General features: G+C 43.2%; 5 protein-coding genes across 7 annotated transcripts; 2 read left to right on the plus strand and 3 right to left on the minus strand.

The window, feature by feature from the left end:
• Positions 1-69: 69 nt before the first annotated feature.
• LOC135346786 (uncharacterized) lies at positions 70-5,862 on the minus strand. 2 transcript variants are annotated; one of them, XM_064544524.1, is made up of 20 exons: positions 5,608-5,728; positions 4,489-5,546; positions 4,350-4,433; positions 3,966-4,016; positions 3,818-3,908; positions 3,494-3,751; positions 3,123-3,321; positions 2,995-3,066; positions 2,772-2,894; positions 2,652-2,711; positions 2,517-2,591; positions 2,218-2,464; positions 1,982-2,162; positions 1,800-1,898; positions 1,648-1,698; positions 1,476-1,583; positions 1,332-1,416; positions 935-1,051; positions 514-836; positions 70-294 (listed from the first exon to the last, which is right to left on the minus strand). In XM_064544524.1, exons 2-20 carry the CDS (start codon positions 5,516-5,518, stop codon positions 177-179), a joined length of 3,372 nt encoding a protein of 1,123 aa, XP_064400594.1. In that variant the 5' UTR covers positions 5,519-5,546; positions 5,608-5,728; the 3' UTR covers positions 70-176. The 2 variants fall into 2 exon arrangements, with proteins under 2 accessions (XP_064400594.1, XP_064400593.1); XM_064544523.1 differs by having other exon boundaries at positions 73-294; positions 4,489-5,532; positions 5,608-5,862.
• Positions 5,734-7,811, plus strand: LOC135346810 (solute carrier family 35 member E3-like). Its single transcript, XM_064544554.1, has 7 exons — positions 5,734-5,847; positions 5,922-6,302; positions 6,400-6,510; positions 6,565-6,624; positions 6,770-6,859; positions 7,068-7,150; positions 7,505-7,811. Exons 2-7 carry the CDS (start codon positions 5,928-5,930, stop codon positions 7,695-7,697), a joined length of 912 nt encoding a protein of 303 aa, XP_064400624.1. The 5' UTR covers positions 5,734-5,847; positions 5,922-5,927; the 3' UTR covers positions 7,698-7,811.
• On the minus strand, positions 7,751-12,620 carry LOC135346800 (alpha-aminoadipic semialdehyde synthase, mitochondrial-like). The gene is made up of 12 exons (XM_064544541.1): positions 12,329-12,620; positions 11,973-12,075; positions 11,694-11,809; positions 11,251-11,403; positions 10,964-11,110; positions 10,827-10,905; positions 10,505-10,632; positions 10,164-10,352; positions 9,963-10,048; positions 9,795-9,906; positions 8,122-8,184; positions 7,751-8,023 (listed from the first exon to the last, which is right to left on the minus strand). Exons 1-12 carry the CDS (start codon positions 12,515-12,517, stop codon positions 7,949-7,951), a joined length of 1,440 nt encoding a protein of 479 aa, XP_064400611.1. The 5' UTR covers positions 12,518-12,620; the 3' UTR covers positions 7,751-7,948.
• LOC135346805 (uncharacterized) lies at positions 8,194-9,785 on the minus strand. The gene has a single exon (XM_064544549.1). It carries the CDS (start codon positions 9,568-9,570, stop codon positions 8,323-8,325), a length of 1,248 nt encoding a protein of 415 aa, XP_064400619.1. The 5' UTR covers positions 9,571-9,785; the 3' UTR covers positions 8,194-8,322.
• Positions 12,621-12,627: 7 nt separating the features above from the next.
• On the plus strand, positions 12,628-15,169 carry LOC135346803 (DNA/RNA-binding protein KIN17-like). Of its 2 annotated transcripts, none has more exons than XM_064544546.1 (14): positions 12,628-12,818; positions 12,873-12,967; positions 13,036-13,079; positions 13,130-13,209; positions 13,264-13,306; positions 13,358-13,440; positions 13,611-13,709; positions 13,762-13,816; positions 13,896-14,070; positions 14,247-14,382; positions 14,453-14,506; positions 14,611-14,779; positions 14,897-14,997; positions 15,049-15,169. In XM_064544546.1, exons 1-14 carry the CDS (start codon positions 12,702-12,704, stop codon positions 15,112-15,114), a joined length of 1,317 nt encoding a protein of 438 aa, XP_064400616.1. In that variant the 5' UTR covers positions 12,628-12,701; the 3' UTR covers positions 15,115-15,169. The 2 variants fall into 2 exon arrangements, with proteins under 2 accessions (XP_064400616.1, XP_064400615.1); XM_064544545.1 differs by having other exon boundaries at positions 12,629-12,818; positions 13,759-13,816.
• The last annotated feature ends 174 nt before the right edge of the window (positions 15,170-15,343 follow it).

Raw genomic sequence — 15,343 nt, forward strand, 5'->3', positions numbered from 1 at the left:
TTCAGATAAATAAATAATTCAATTCTAATGCAAAATATTTTCCATCAAAAACTGGCTCCTCAATTTATTGTTGTAAAATTAATGCATCTTTGTGTTTGATATAAAATTGATGTACATTCAAAAATTCATTAAAATAAAAAATATACGAGCAATTCAATTCTAATGCAAAAGCTTAATTATAGATAGTTAGCCCTAACCGATGCTATAGAGTCGGCCAGACTAACTCTGGACTGTGAGCGGGAGTTGAACTCGGAGTTGTTGAGTGACAGCTGCAAGTCTCCTCCGTACGACATACTGCAGCAGTGATAAACACTAAACAGTGTGTGTGTATACATGTATATAGTAGACAGCCCCAGCTCTATAATCTGAACTAGAAATGCCTCGGTCTACTGAAAAATTGTCACTCAAATTCTCGGTCGGTTAGATCTAGCAAAAGGTAGAGTTGAGGCTTTGCATGATTAAAACACTACTTAGCTATATATACATACGTATTATGTGTGCATGTGTGCTTACTCTGCAAAAGACGTTCCGGTAAATGTGTCCTCAAATTTATCGTCAGTGACATCAGTCACAGAGTGTCTTGACATGGAACTAGAACTGGACTCGGGAGTGAATGGAATCAGATCTTGCATGACACCAGAGACAGGGTAGGCCCAAGCATTTCTGCTCTGTATCTTGTTTCCATGGTGACGAGACAACTTGAAGTCATCGGGAAGACATCTCCCCATTTTGCCATCTTGAATGCTCTTGTGAACCTGCTTCATAAAGTCCTTCCTTGCCGTGCCGTAGCCATTGAAGATTCGGTCAGCAAATACCAGCTTGCTCCCCATGTACATCTGCGTGTAAATAGTGACAGTGTTTGTATTTGATCTATGCACAATTAATACTATCATGCATTTATAACAAATTGTTAGTACTGCACATATAATGTTACCAGGAAAGTGCCAGGAGTTGCATTGTGTCTCTCTGTCAGCATTGCCTTGGAAACCCCCTCCCTCCTCAGGACTTGACACACATCGTACTTGAGCAGTCGATACTCATCCATAGAGCACTACACGTGAGAGTCAATATTCAGTGCACTATAAAACCACACCATATTATTGCAATATTGCATGTAGCAACCAAAAACAAAATCAGACGCTCACAATAAAAGTTATGGGCAATCAAATTGGGGCTCCGAAGAAGCCAGGCCTGATGATTTAGACAAACCCACTATATAATTTATAGCACATGCTTTTTCTCAGAAAATGGACAATTTAGGCCAGAAATAAATACGTAAGAGTTAATATTGGTTGTGTGCTATACATGTACACTGACTAACAACAGCTGACCTGATTGCATGGGGAGAACCTGTTCCTATTGACTGTGCAATAGAGGGCGTCCAACATCGGCTCACAAGGACAAGAGTTCTCAACTCTGTAAACGAGGAAACATTCTCAATGCATCGTTGGCAGATTTAGCACGCAGTCACTTACACACTAGAGAGGACACAGATGACAATGAGCTGAGACTTTGGTACTTGAGAGAGGAGGAAGCTATCGTACTCCAAGTCAAATAAGTATGGAATGTGTCTCTTATCGCATCTGCAGTGATACGTACATGCAGCAATGTGTGTTACATACATGCACTGTTTGATATTCCACTCACTTGCAACGTGGTGTTGATTTCAGGTTCTTCAATACTTTATTGCGGAGACCACTTTGGAGTGAGTTAAGATACAACCACAGACAGATACAACCACAGACGGACAATAAATACATATTCTACAGTCAGTATAGTAACTACACACTAGAGGATACACAGGACATCCAGTGGAGTTCCTCACTAACGTCAGCTTTGGTTTACTGATCCCGGCTTTGAAAGGCTTCAATGGCTCGGGTGAAGTTCTGCTTCGAATACTAAATGGAAGAAGTTCAATACTACATAAAAATGGAATTTTTAACTAGAAAAAATAGGTTCAGTTAGTAAATTGTTGACTTACTTCTTGTAAGGAGTTGATAGAGCATGTTGGGGGGAGGTGCTTCGTCGTCCATTGGCAGAGCCCTTGAGAGTAGGCAGGCCAAACTGGAGTAGAGGGCTGGGTGAGCGCGAGTTGCTAGGAGATGGGAAGGGGTGGGTGTAGGAGCGAGTGTGTCTGGAGGATGGCCGGGAAGTGCTCTCTTCTACATGTACCATAAAAATAAAATAAACTGGTAAAATTTGTCAGTTAATTCTCACTTGGATAAAATCCCATTGAGGTCTTAACTTGTCGGCCACGGTCCATGCCCAAAGATGAGCCAAAGTCTCTGGAAGATATGCTACTGGCGTCTTGTTTAGAGCTTGAGAGCAGCCGTTTAGGGAGGGCAATTCCAATACACTCTCGATAATGGTCCATCCAGCCATCAACAACGCCTTTGATCTTCTCTTTGTACACAATGAGCTCTCTGGCAGGTTTGTCCTCCAGTTCCGGGGGTGGGGAATTCATCTATACAACATACAGCCATAGTTTCATCTAGTCTAGTTGAATAATATCTTACTGATTTGCGAGTGGACTTTTTCTTGAATGCTTCCCTTCTGTCATCTACAGTGGCAAGCTGCTCCTCTGAATGATCCTGCATGCGGATAATCACACGCAATGTGATTCATTTACTCATTTCAAATGATTGACCCACCATAGCAAACTTGGAGTAGAAGAACATATCAGTTTGCATCTTCCCTTGAGCAAGATTAATCTATTCAAGCAATGATAGATGCATTATTGTTACGTTAGAGACTAGACCTGATCAACTCACTGGGGCCGATGTCTCCAGAGTGTCTGCTGTGTTCATTGAGTACCTGTGGCTTTGCCCTCTGCAGGAAAACCTCAGTGTGACTGACGTGAGCGATGTGCAGGAGATAGACATGTTGGCATTCACCTGTGTCAGGACCAATAGACATGATAATAGCAATACACAAAGAGACGTGAAAGTAAGTGTGGTATATAACATGTACTTGTACACAAAATAATGGGTTTACCTGAAGGTTGACTGTTACTGGCATGTTGAGTCCATCCGTAGGCCAGCTCCATTTCCGTGACACATGGCCATCCTAATCGTGTACATGATCAGCACGCAGTTCACACTTACACTATAATTAGATCTAACCTCATCAAAGAGTGACCCGCCCTCCTTGTCATAGAGCATACGCAGTCCCCCGTTGTGATGGTAACAGCCCCCACTGCCAGACGGAGTGAAATAGGCGATCAGTGGACTCCCCTCCCTGTCTTCATAGACTAGTGTGTAGATGCCTTTAGTTGCAACACTATGTCTGCTCATGGAGATAGCCACACGTCCTGAATGGTAGCTGTTGAGTTGAAGGGTCAGAAAAGCAACATCCTATACAGTCTCACATGTACATACGTAATTATACATAACATTGTTGCAATAACGAGAGTAGGCTTGACCTGAAAGAAGAGCATAGCTATAAACTTTATATTATAGCCGTACAGATAATCAGAAATTGTCTTCAAGGATACTTGCAATAGCCAGAGCCGTCAGGCAGTGTGAGGACGAACACTTTGAGCCCCTCCCCAATCAGTAGGGCATCGTTTGGAGTGGGGGTGGAGAAACTGGCCACACTCGGAGGGAGTTTACTAAAGAAACTGGGCATTGGGAAGGTGGCTGCTCTTTGATGACCTTTGGTTCGCAGTGACCTCATTTGAGGGTCATTGTAGAACTTGACAACTAATGGACCGTCTTGACCTTTCTGTTTGGCTACTATCTTCTCCTCTTGCCTGTATATTGAAGAAGGAGGACATAGATAATCAAATAGCCCTTGCCCATCATACACACGCACGGACCTGCTTCTCATGAGCTCCTTCAGCTGCTTCTCCCACAATCGTAGTGTGTTTGCCTCAGGGTCTTCAGAATCTCCCGGCGCTACTATCCAGTCTATAGGAAATGTAATTATCACTATAATAATACGTAATGAATTTCTGAGGAACGTACCTTCTTCAAGAGGAGCAGAGAGTCGGAACTCTAAGGGTTTAGCAGGCTTAGCTGAAACAGAGCATAACAGATGAAGGCACGACACACACACACACACACACACACACACACACACACACACACACACACACACACACACACACACACACACACACACACACACACACACACACACACACACACACACACACACACACACACACACACACACACACACACACACACACACACACACACACACACACACACACACACACACACACACACACACACACACACACACACACACACACACACACACACACACACACACACACACACACACACACACACACACACACACACACATGGTTACTATAACACACACATGGTTACTAACAATACCTGGAGAGTTGTCTTCTTTGTCAGATGATTCTTCCTCAAGGATATTTTCACCTGTTTCTTTTTCAACTTGGAATTTTGCTTTTTCTGCATGTAATAAATAGTTGAGAGGTCATAATTATGCTGACAAAATGCTAATTACTTTTTTTGTGCTTAGACGACATTGTATCCACTGTTCTTAGCTTTTTCATTTTCTCAAGCCTTGTGGCCGTACTGGTTCGGACTGTTTTCAGTTTGGGGGTGGTGCTCTCTCTCCTATAATGCAGTATGGTCGGCCTCAACTCTGCCGGAAGCAGGTCATAGTCGTTACGAGACTCTCGTCCATCATCTGACAGTTGGCTAATGTCTGATTTGATGGAATAGTTGGACATAATACTTCGAGCTGTCATTGGCCTTTCAGGAGAAGACATTTTGTTCACTCGAGGTTTCTGCTTCAATTGAACACGTTTCTCTTGCTCTTTTTGCTGCTTGCGAACTAATTTACCAACAACAGTATTTGCATTATCTATAGTCTTTGGGTTGTCAGGAACAGAGGTTAGAAACGGTAGCTTGTTCTTTGATGGAAAGTCTTGGTAGCAATCTGTCTGCCACCGGCGTTTTTCAACAACCGTATTCTCGACAAGATGCTCGTACTGTCTGTTGAGCTCGTCCACCAAGTCAAGAGACAAAGTCACTTCAAAATCCTCGGATACCAAATAAAGATGCTTTGAGAGACGGGAGAGAATAGAGCTCGATGCAAATTTAGCTTCACTGATATTCCAATCGTTTCTTTTTCTTTGGGAAGAAGTTACTTTCTGTTCAACTTCTTTCAGAAATTCAAGCTTCTCGTCGGTGTGACGAATCTCACTAGCAGCAAAAACTTCTTCAACAGCTGCAACTAGCCTTGGCCCTGAGGAGTCAACAGGTGGCAAAATGCTTGCAGTGGGGTCTATAACAACTTGTCTGCCTCGGCTAGAGCCTGGTCGAATGATACCAGTCGAAGGTCGTCTGATGTAATTTGGCCTGGGGGCAAATCCGGCAGTACTTTCAGTGTCTGAGTTGTGCTTCCCTCGAAAGGTGACTACTGTCCCTCGATCACCACCGTAAACTGAGTAAGAGTCGTCGATAATCCTCAGACGTCTGTGCCTCTTTGCCTTCTTCTGATTGTAGAAGTAAGATTCACAACTAAACATCAGTGAAGCCTCCTCTGCAAAAACAAAACTATTGATGTAGAATTTGATATAGATCTAGATCTAGCTATCCTTGCTTGTATAAAACTTACCTCAAATTGAGATCCAAGAAGTTTAATCACAAGTCAGTGCACAGCTAGCTAGCTAGCTAGCTTAGCTATAGTCCAGTGGTCTTGATAATGACCTTGGCAACCACTGCACCAAAGCAGCCCCTCCCCCATTTTCTGCAAGAGCTGTCCTAACAAATTCATAGCCACACCTCTCAGAGAGATTATCTTGACTGACACAGAGCTAGACACTTGGACAACTACATGTAAAGATCTCCACATCAGGTAAGAGACCTATGAACCTACATAAAACTGTTCAATAATCTTGTCATTATTTTAACAACATTATAAAACTGTAGGTAAAGATGAAGGGAAGAGTGGGCCTGGGTATTGCTCTCAACCTGGCCTCTGCTATTGGCATTGTCTTCATCAACAAGCTCATCTACATTCACTACAACTTCCCGAGCATGTCGCTCACATTGGTGCATTTCATTGTGACCTCACTGAGCCTTCAAATATTTGCTTGGATGGACGTATTTTCACCAAAAAGACTTTTAATTAAAAAGATAGTCCCTCTGTCAGCTTCGTTCTGTGGTTTCGTTGTCTTCACAAATCTCTCCCTTCAGTACAATACTGTTGGTACCTACCAGTTGGCCAAAGCCATGACTACTCCAGCAATCCTCTTCATACAAGCCATGTTTTATAACAAATCCACAACATTCAGAATAAAACTAACAATAGTGAGTTTAAAAATCAGTAATTATATTTATATAGCACACATCATTACTGTAGCACTGATATAGTTATTCTAAATGATTACGTTGATTGTTTCCATAGATACCAGTTATGCTAGGCGTGTTTCTGAACTCTTTCTATGATGTTCATTTCAACATTGAGGGTGTGGTGTTTGCTGTGCTGGGAGTCATGGTCACCTCTCTGTATCAAATCGTAAGTATTGTATCAATGTGTGTGTGCATGTGTACACTGATACTGTTGGTACAGCTGGTGGGAGCTAAACAGTCAGAGTTTCAAGTCAACTCAATGCAGCTTCTTTACTATCAGGTATGCCAATCACGTACTGAGTGGGTGTATCTACAGTGCTACATTGTATGTCACTGTGTACACTATTAAACAGTCTGTGCATAGCAGTTTAAGTGGGTACATGTGTTATTGCCTTTGATGAGGTCTACACTATCCCCCCACTCAGGCCCCCCTGTCCTCACTGATGCTGGCACTTGTGGTTCCTTTCCTAGAGCCTGTGTTCTCCTCAGCCTGGAACATGCCACTGCAAGGACATGTGAGTCACTCAAGTTAGTGTGTGGTGGGATCAGTCATAGCTAGCATCTCTACAAAGCATGAACCAAAATGACATTGTTGTATATATATAGCTACCTAAACATCTGGTTGTTATTTTACTGAGTGTTTTATGGCTTATGTTATTATGGCTTATGTTGTATGGCTTATGTCACTCCTGCTTATGTGTATGTCTCTCTACCTCACTGTAGTTGGCAGTCCTGTTGTCGGGGGTGATAGCAGTGCTGGTGAACCTGTCCATCTATTGGATAATTGGCAAGACCTCACCCCTCACGTATCCTCACCACTAAGCCCCTATTCTTAAATAAAATGTAGCAACATCTTTTTGTACAAGAAAACAATCCTAATTCTTGTGGTATTATATGTTATAGTTATACTATGGTTTGTCTAGGGTTACGTTGCCATAAATCCCTATAACCATGTATGAGTATGATGGTTTGTCTAGGGTTACGTTGCCATAAATCCCTATAACCATGTATGAGTATGAGCATTATGATTGGCTAATGCTAGCCAATAATACTGGCAATATACTACGCTGAGCATACTCCTCCGCTAATCAACTTATAGTGTTATGTATATACAGGCGTATTTGAATGCACTGTTTGTGCTTCCCTAACTACTTTACCAGGTACAACATGATAGGACATTGCAAGTTCTGTGTAACTCTCTTGGGTGGGTTCTTCCTGTTCCAGGACACCATAACACCCAACCAACTGCTGGGCATGCTCTCTACTATTAGTGGGATAACTCTCTACTCATACATCAAGCTGAAGGAACAAGCCAGTCAAGAGCAGACACCAAACATAGCTCAGAAAGTATAGCTCATTTACCATACATTTTTTAGGTAATTATTATTATAATATTCATGTCAACATTTTTCATCATTGATTTTTTGTTCAAATACACATTGTTTGAGTATAATTATGTTGATGTCAGACTTTAAAACTGGGAGTTATAAAAAAGGAAGAGATCTAGAATAAATAACACAAAGTTGGGCTTAAGCTTGTAGTGAAAACAACAGACTAATTTCTGTCCAGCAAGTTTTAACTATTAGGGTCATGAGGTGCAGTTCTCAGTTGGTCTTCTTTCTCAAGTCAGCAATGTACTTGTAGTTATCAGTGAGGTTTCCATTGTACGTGATCACGGCCTGTATGGGTGCACAGCAACAAAATCAATTACTATTATCAAATGAACCAAAGTTCATGACATGACTGTGTGTGCTGCTCTGGTAACTACTGAGCTTACATTGCGTATAGAGTCACTAATGCCGTCGTAGTCAGCAAGAGGCCTCTGTCCATCCAGTCGCAACTAAGTGGTGAAAATGATTACATATTGATTCTCATTAACAAAGTTGACATGTGATGGTGAAAAATGTAATAGACGTATACATACTTATGTACATGTATACTATAGTTATGATCACTATACACAATGTACACTAGCTAACTAGAATCCTGGAGAAGTGACCATTCGAGATAATCTGGGTCTACTGCCCGAGGGAGTTCTTGGGGTACTAGACATTCTGGCCAGTTTTCGTGGAGGCCTGGCACCATCTGGTGAGACACACACATCCGCCGCTGGTGGCTGTTCTTCCTGCTTAACAGGTACAGCTACATGTACACTGTTTATGGATTCAATCCACTTGGTATCAATCTTCACAACGTTCTTTGAGGGTGGGCAATAGAGGGTGGAGTTTCTGGCTCGGTAGTAACGACTCATGAGATCATCATACACCTCAAAACTCGATTGGGGTAGCACGCTACTGATTGTAGAAAAAGAACTGCCTCGTTTTCCGTCCATTACAAGTGGTTCTACTGTGCGGCTTCTCATTGGTGTTATCTTTGCGGAGGGGGAGTGGTGAATACTAGGCAGACAAGTGGAGAGAGAACGGCTCCTGGATGACCTACGAATCCTGGACACAGGCTCAAGATACGTACTTTGTCTTTGCAGCAATAGCCGACACGATAGCTTCGTCAAGCTCTCTAGTTGGCGTGTGTCAGATGTACGGAAGGCAGTGTGTACAGTGGCTTTGTCAATCAAGTCCTTGGAGATAAGTTTGTCGATGATCATCCTGTGGTTGTTCCCCGCGATTCCAGACAGGATTTTTTGAAACTCGTGATCAGTAAACCGTGGTAGAGCTCCAATATCGTAGAGGGCTTGAGCGCATTCCGTGTTCTGATTTAGCAAGGCTGTACTGAGGGGAGTGAGAAATTCATCGTTCCTAATGTTCATATCAAGTTGGAGCTTTTGTAGTCGTTTCACTAAAGCATCTTGTACACCAATGTTCCCAGCTATTGCTGCAAAGTGGAGAGAAGTGTTTCCATTATCATCGACAGCATTCAGATCGTAATCAGCAGCGTACAACAAAGCCTCCACCACCTTTCTAGGGGCAAGAGCACACGCATACATCAGAGAGTTCCTTGACTTCACATCACCCAGTGACGGGTCAGCCCCAAACATTAAAAGTGAGTTCATAATCGACAATCGTTTCTTGTCATCTTGGACGTAACAGGCCATCATTAGAGGGCGTATGTTCCGAGCACCACTTGACTGGTTTGGATCGCATCCATGCTCCAAGAAGAATCTAACTTGTTTGCAAACTCCCCCTTGCACAGCTCTCAGTAGAACTGTTGTCTTATTGAATGTATCACTGGGAGGCTCAGCTATCTCTATGACTGCTCTAGACCACGCCATGCTTAGTACATATCTTTCATTTGCCACACTGTTTAGCTATTAGAATGCTTGCTTAGTTATACTGACCAACACAAAGGTGTTGAATCACTTTGCTACTATGGCAACCTTGAAATTCTCTATAATAAGTCAAGTGTAAAGTGAGTAACCTATTTGCACAGTCCTATGGAATGGGTAGCATGAGACTGTACTTGCTGTAGGTGTGTGTGTGTGTGTGTGGTACTTACAAAGTCGTGAATCAGAGGCAGTAGTCGAGATCCAAAGAAGTCAGTGGCCTCTCTTGGAATTTGAGCTGGCAGATTGTCCACTGTCATTAGAACGATTCCATTGCTGGCTATGCTGTAGTGCAAACGTGTATGAGTTGACTGTTTGAATTAGCTAAGTGTTTAACTCACTCATTGGAGACTTTCTCCGTGTGTGCATTATATACAACAAAGAGGTCGTCGATGGTAGTACTCCACTTCATGAACTCCAGCGAACCCTGTACATTTGTACATGTACAACAAAATAGCACATATGATAATAATTGAGACACGAGATATTGCAGTAGTTTAACGCAGAATATAATTATGATGGGGAGAAATATAGGCACTCACACTGATGTCACATGATATATCGGCAATGGCGAGTAGCCTCTGTGGTAATTGTGGGACTCCCTCAAACCTGAGCTCTTCTGAGTCCACGTGTGGCGGGTGCAGCTGCTTGGCTTGGTCTAGTGTGAGCAGCCGGGGAGTACCAGGTACCCAGAACACACCATTGATGAGGCACGTCGTGTAGGGAGCCACCTGCGGGGGAGTGAGGGAATGACATGTGTGAGGAGGTATTTCTACCAATATGTACAACACTACATCCTTGGAGGGGGAGAGTTGTATGCATAAAGATTAGAGTGAATGTTTCATATAAATATGGAGTCATATATACCGTTATCTCAACTGACCTTTTCCGAGAAGGTGGCCTTGTAGAGGTCTGGTTGTGTGAGGAACTCCTCTTCGTTGTACCCTCCATCACTCTTGCGTACCAGGTGGTGATGTTTGTCCACCACCGTGGCATATACTTTACGAGTGTCTGTAGGTGTAATACAACACAGAGAGTGAACAGTTCTGCTAGTGAGGAAGGCTGGAGAATTGATAAGAACACACACACACTCGCAAGGCTCCACTGAACACACACACACTCGCAAGACACTCGCAAGGCTCCACTGAACACATCAATTATTTTTGAAAAATTACAAAACGGCTGAAATTTGACAAAAAACGCACCTCCTTTCTCTACCACTTCTCTAAGGTCATCAGGGGACACATACTCGTGAGGTAGCTCTTTGAACACAGACTGGGCACCCTGACAGAGAGAGAACACACACGGATAACCACTGTGTACGAGAGCGCCTTCCTCTTACCTGTGACACATTGCCCGCCCCAGTGAAGGTGAAGATCATGGGCCCAATGATCTTCGGCATAAGGCCGTACTGTATCTCCCGGCCCAAGTTGGCTATGGCCGCCTTTGCAGCACTGCTGGACGGGTAGTTGTGGGCAGCTCCAATGTGCTGTGTGTGTGTGTGTGTGTGTGTGTGTGGGGGGGGGGGGGGATGAAGGAGTTAACAATGTACAATGAAGTAATTTTGAGTGGCCATATAAATTGAATTTATCAGATTTTAATGCATTGTAGCTCTTAGTTGTGACTCACCATGAAAGGGGTGTGGTGCCCCAATGCTAATAGTTTCAGCCCCAGACCGTGCAGAATATTGATCATACCAGTGATACCAGCATACTGTCCAAACGCCACCATTCGTACTCCTCTGTTGTCAAGGATACGCTCGTAGTCAACAAGACGAACTCTCTGTCAGTGGGAGGAAAAAATGAACAGAGAACAAATTCTATTATAGTGCATATAATTTTATTATAACAAATTCTATAGCATACTTAAAAGTGAGTTGAGAAACTAATTCTATTACATTAGTGCATTCCAACCATATGTGTGTGTAGGTGTGTGTGTGTGTGTGTGTGTGTATGTGTGTGTAGGTGTGTGTGTGTGTGTAGGTGTGTGTGTGTGTAGGTGTGTGTGTGTGTGTAGGTGTGTGTGTGTGTGTGTGTGTGTGTGTGTGTAGGTGTGTGTGTGTGTGTTTGTACCTTCTCCAGGAGTGCATCAAGCAGTGGCATATTGTCAGGCTGTGCTTTAATAGTGTGAGAGAAGAAGGCGTAGGTCTTGTCAGGAAGGAGGTGTTGCACTGGCACCTGCTTCACTCCTGCAGACCAAGTGTGGCAATTAATCAGCTAACTGTCAATATGATGCAAGTTACACAGAACTATTGATTAATTGTAAGGCTGCAATTGAACGAGATATCCCATCTGTTGTGCACACATTGTCGAGGCACAATATGAAACAATGCATCAATGCTGACAACTGACCTAGTATTGTGTCAGCCTCGCTAATGTCATCAGTCATAACTGCACCAGCTGCCTCGTACTCGTGCTTGGAGTAGGCACGACGGGACGAGGACTGAACTAGGACCTGTATTACAATGCGTGGATGAATAATAAAAGGGTTATCAGATATAAATGGGTTATCAGATATAAAAGGGTTATCAGATATAAATGGGTTATCAGATATAAAAGGGTTATCAGATATAAAAGGGTTATCAGATATAAAGGGGTTATCAGATATAAAGGGGGTGTAGCTGATGATTTATTGGTGACTACATACACACATACCCGGACCCAGTGTACATGCATGCTTCATGCATGCAACGTATGAGTGAAGGTACCTTGACTCCATTGCTGACCAAGGCCTGCACATGACTGGGGCTGAGTGGAGCTCTTCTCTCCCACACACTGGACTCCTCCCTCCTAATGGCAAGCACTCTCCCCTCAGGGCAACCTGCAGCTGACTTTGAGAATCCTCTGAGCAGCAAGGAGCGTTGCAACAGCTTCCTGCTTGATCTCCCAGTCCACATCTTGATACAATGAGTCCTTCAAGCTTGCAAGTTGGCTATCTCCTGACCTAGGTGCATGAAAAGTACCAAAAGAATGGACTAAGCACCACGCCCCCCTTAGTGCACTCCTACACGTGTGGGTCAAAGGTCAAATATAGAGAAGACTACAGATAATTCATTATAGATATCAACACACAATTTAACAATGTCAAAGAAGCCTGGATTTCTCACTCCAAAGGCTATATCCAACAGGATCAAATCCAAGGGCCTTCAGAAATTAAGATGGTTCTGTCAGATGTGTCAGAAGCAATGCAGGGATGAGGTAATCCAACCATTTTCATAGCTTATAAAAACTAACGAAAGTGGTGTGTTTCAGAATGGATTCAAGTGTCACATGATGTCAGAGGCCCATCAAAGGCAGATGTTGCTGGTTGCCGAGAACCCTGGGATGTACATCGGAGGCTTCTCAGAGTGAGTGCATATAATGAGATGGTCAGTGCTGCTATTAAATGACTTCCTTCCCCCGCGCCGCCATTCAGTCAGTTCCTCAAAGACTTTATGTGGCTGTTGAGTCGTTCGTATGGTGAGTACTGTACACTTGTTCCCATCGATCTCAACACACTCGCTACCCAGGCACTCGGCGTGTCTCGGCCAACGAGGTCTATCAGGTCTATATCAAGGACAAGAACCACTCCCACATGAACGCTACTAGGGTATATATGTATAATTAAAATTGTATATTTTAATTGATTTCTCTCCACTTGCAGTGGGAGACATTGACTGGCTTTGTGTGTTGGCTGGGTAAGACAGGTGCGTTGTGTGGGGTATGTGTTGTTCTCCTGTTACTATCGGTTACTGCAGGGCTGTGTGAGGTGGAGCATACTGAGAAGGGTTGGTTCATCAAGTACATCGACAGGAGCCCTGAGGCAATGGAAAGGGAAGCTGTAAGTTACTGTATACGTTATTTGTGTTTTTAGCAAAAGAGGATATATTTAGCTTTTAGTGAATTAACATGAATTTTGAGTATTTCAATATTTACAAATGTTAGCATCCCTTTCTACTGAGCTTAAGTATGTGTCTACCACGTGTACGTTCACTCACTCCTTCCATGCAGGCATCTGCCAAAAAGGACAAGATGGAGAAAGATGACGATGAGAGAGCTCGGAAGGTTATCGATCAGCAGATAGCCAGAGCCCTGGCCACCAAGGGAGAGGTGAGAATGTTTTATTGTACTTCAAGGTTTGATTGTCTTTGTTTTATAGCAGGAAGATGAAGGTCCTACCTACACTGAGCTGCAAAGAACTAGTGAAGAAGAGAAAGGTAAAACATAGGAGAGTATTTTGTGTAGCTGATGAGTATGTTTCTCTGTGATTTTAAAACTTGAATTATTCTAATGTAGTGGTATTCAGTCTAAAGCCAGGTGGAGCTTCAGCTGCCACTGTTGACCCCACTGACCCCACCAATTCACGAGGCTCGTCCCCTCAGGATGAACCCTCCCCCACATCTACACCGTCCAATCAGCTACCAGGAAACAGCGAGGGCTTTATCAAGAGCAAGCCACCCCCTCTAACTGTGTGAGTAACCAGCTTCCCCAGAGGTGGGCTTTCAGCTTCGTATTATTATCCCGAGGCTACATGCAGTCCGTTTCTAGTTCCTGTCGTTTATACGTACAAGCTTTTTATTTAATAATGAGAGCCCAAAAGTATGAACTTTACATACTACAGTCATTCCTTTCCTTGCTGCTGTACAGTGTTCAATCTCTGCCGAATGCCCTCAAGTCCAGCAAACCGTCCACTACCAGTGGCAGAGAGTCAGTCTCGTCTCACAAGAGCAGTAAGAATGCTGGCCAGAAGAGAAAGCTCACTGCACTGGATGAAATCAGACTAGTGAGTGCATATATAGCTACATACATGTGCAGAGGGTGGACTGTGTGTGGACTGTGTGTGTTCTGTACAGAGGGAGGAAGAGCACAAGGAAAAGAGGAACAGACGAGACAACTGGATAACTGAGGTATAATTATATGCATGTACAGCACACAAAAGGTAGTCATAATTGCAGAGTCTGAATACCGTACAATAATATGTTAATTTTATCATCCTTTGTTCAATGTACAGGGCATTGTTGTGAAGGTGGTTCACAGCAAGCTGGGTGAGAGGTTCTACAAGAAGAAAGGAGTCGTGTCTGGGGTAAAGGAAGAGTTCTCAGCTGTCGTGGAGATGCTCGAGACTGGGGACAAGATACGTATCGATCAGGCACATCTAGAGACTGTCATTCCAGCCATTGGTGAGTGAGTTGTCTATACTTTCAACTAGCTTGTTAGTGTGTTCTAAATAATCAAAGTAACCTTTATTGTGGCTACTGCTCTTTGTCTATAGTGAATGGCAACTTCTTTTCATCCAGGCAAGTCTGTACAAGTGGTGAATGGTGCCTACAGAGGTCATAGAGCTATTCTGGAAGCACTCGATACTAAAAACTTCTGTGTCACGATCCAAATTGATCAGGTGCGTCTTATCTATGAATATACTATTAATCAATGTGCTTATTTTGCCCAGGGTCCAGCTCGTGGGAGAATTGTGGAGAGGGTACCTTATGAGGACATATCAAAACTTCATAGCTAGCTCTCTGTTTATAATACATGATCGTTTACGTTTATAATTATTATTGGAACTTAAATATCTAGTTGTTCTGACGACCTTTCCCTCCATAGTTTGGGGGCTATACATATGCTTTAATCAATGGTGAAGTCTGGGCTGGAGGTGTCTGGTGATGCTCCTGGAGACATTTTAAGAGCTAATTAAAAAGCACAAAAATTTACCAATTACCATTATCATTATCTGTGTATTTCGA

This window comes from Halichondria panicea, chromosome 13, assembly GCF_963675165.1.
Source record: "Halichondria panicea chromosome 13, odHalPani1.1, whole genome shotgun sequence".
NCBI classification, from domain to species: Eukaryota; Metazoa; Porifera; class Demospongiae; order Suberitida; family Halichondriidae; genus Halichondria; species Halichondria panicea.

Bases quoted from the DNA above. Each gene is read 5' to 3' on its own strand.
- LOC135346786 (XM_064544524.1), bottom strand. From the start codon at position 5,518: ATGTTTAGTTGTGAATCTTACTTCTACAATCAGAAGAAGGCAAAGAGG. The intron at 1,584-1,647 runs GTGAGTGGAATA...GTATCACTGCAG, and splicing joins AAATCAACACCACGTTGCAA to ATGCGATAAGAGACACATTC. The intron at 295-513 runs GTAAGCACACAT...TCACTGCTGCAG, and splicing joins ACCGGAACGTCTTTTGCAGA to TATGTCGTACGGAGGAGACT.
- LOC135346810 (XM_064544554.1), top strand. From the start codon at position 5,928: ATGAAGGGAAGAGTGGGCCTGGGTATTGCTCTCAACCTGGCCTCTGCT. The intron at 6,625-6,769 runs GTATGCCAATCA...CCCCCCACTCAG, and splicing joins TGCAGCTTCTTTACTATCAG to GCCCCCCTGTCCTCACTGAT. The intron at 6,860-7,067 runs GTGAGTCACTCA...ACCTCACTGTAG, and splicing joins ACATGCCACTGCAAGGACAT to TTGGCAGTCCTGTTGTCGGG.
- LOC135346805 (XM_064544549.1), bottom strand. From the start codon at position 9,570: ATGGCGTGGTCTAGAGCAGTCATAGAGATAGCTGAGCCTCCCAGTGAT.
- LOC135346800 (XM_064544541.1), bottom strand. From the start codon at position 12,517: ATGTGGACTGGGAGATCAAGCAGGAAGCTGTTGCAACGCTCCTTGCTG. The intron at 10,633-10,826 runs GTGCGTTTTTTG...TTACACCTACAG, and splicing joins AGAAGTGGTAGAGAAAGGAG to ACACTCGTAAAGTATATGCC. The intron at 8,185-9,794 runs GTAAGTACCACA...TTCACCACTTAG, and splicing joins TGCCTCTGATTCACGACTTT to TTGCGACTGGATGGACAGAG.
- LOC135346803 (XM_064544545.1), top strand. From the start codon at position 12,702: ATGTCAAAGAAGCCTGGATTTCTCACTCCAAAGGCTATATCCAACAGG. The intron at 13,210-13,263 runs GTATATATGTAT...CTCCACTTGCAG, and splicing joins CCCACATGAACGCTACTAGG to TGGGAGACATTGACTGGCTT. The intron at 13,307-13,357 runs GTGCGTTGTGTG...CGGTTACTGCAG, and splicing joins GTGTTGGCTGGGTAAGACAG to GGCTGTGTGAGGTGGAGCAT.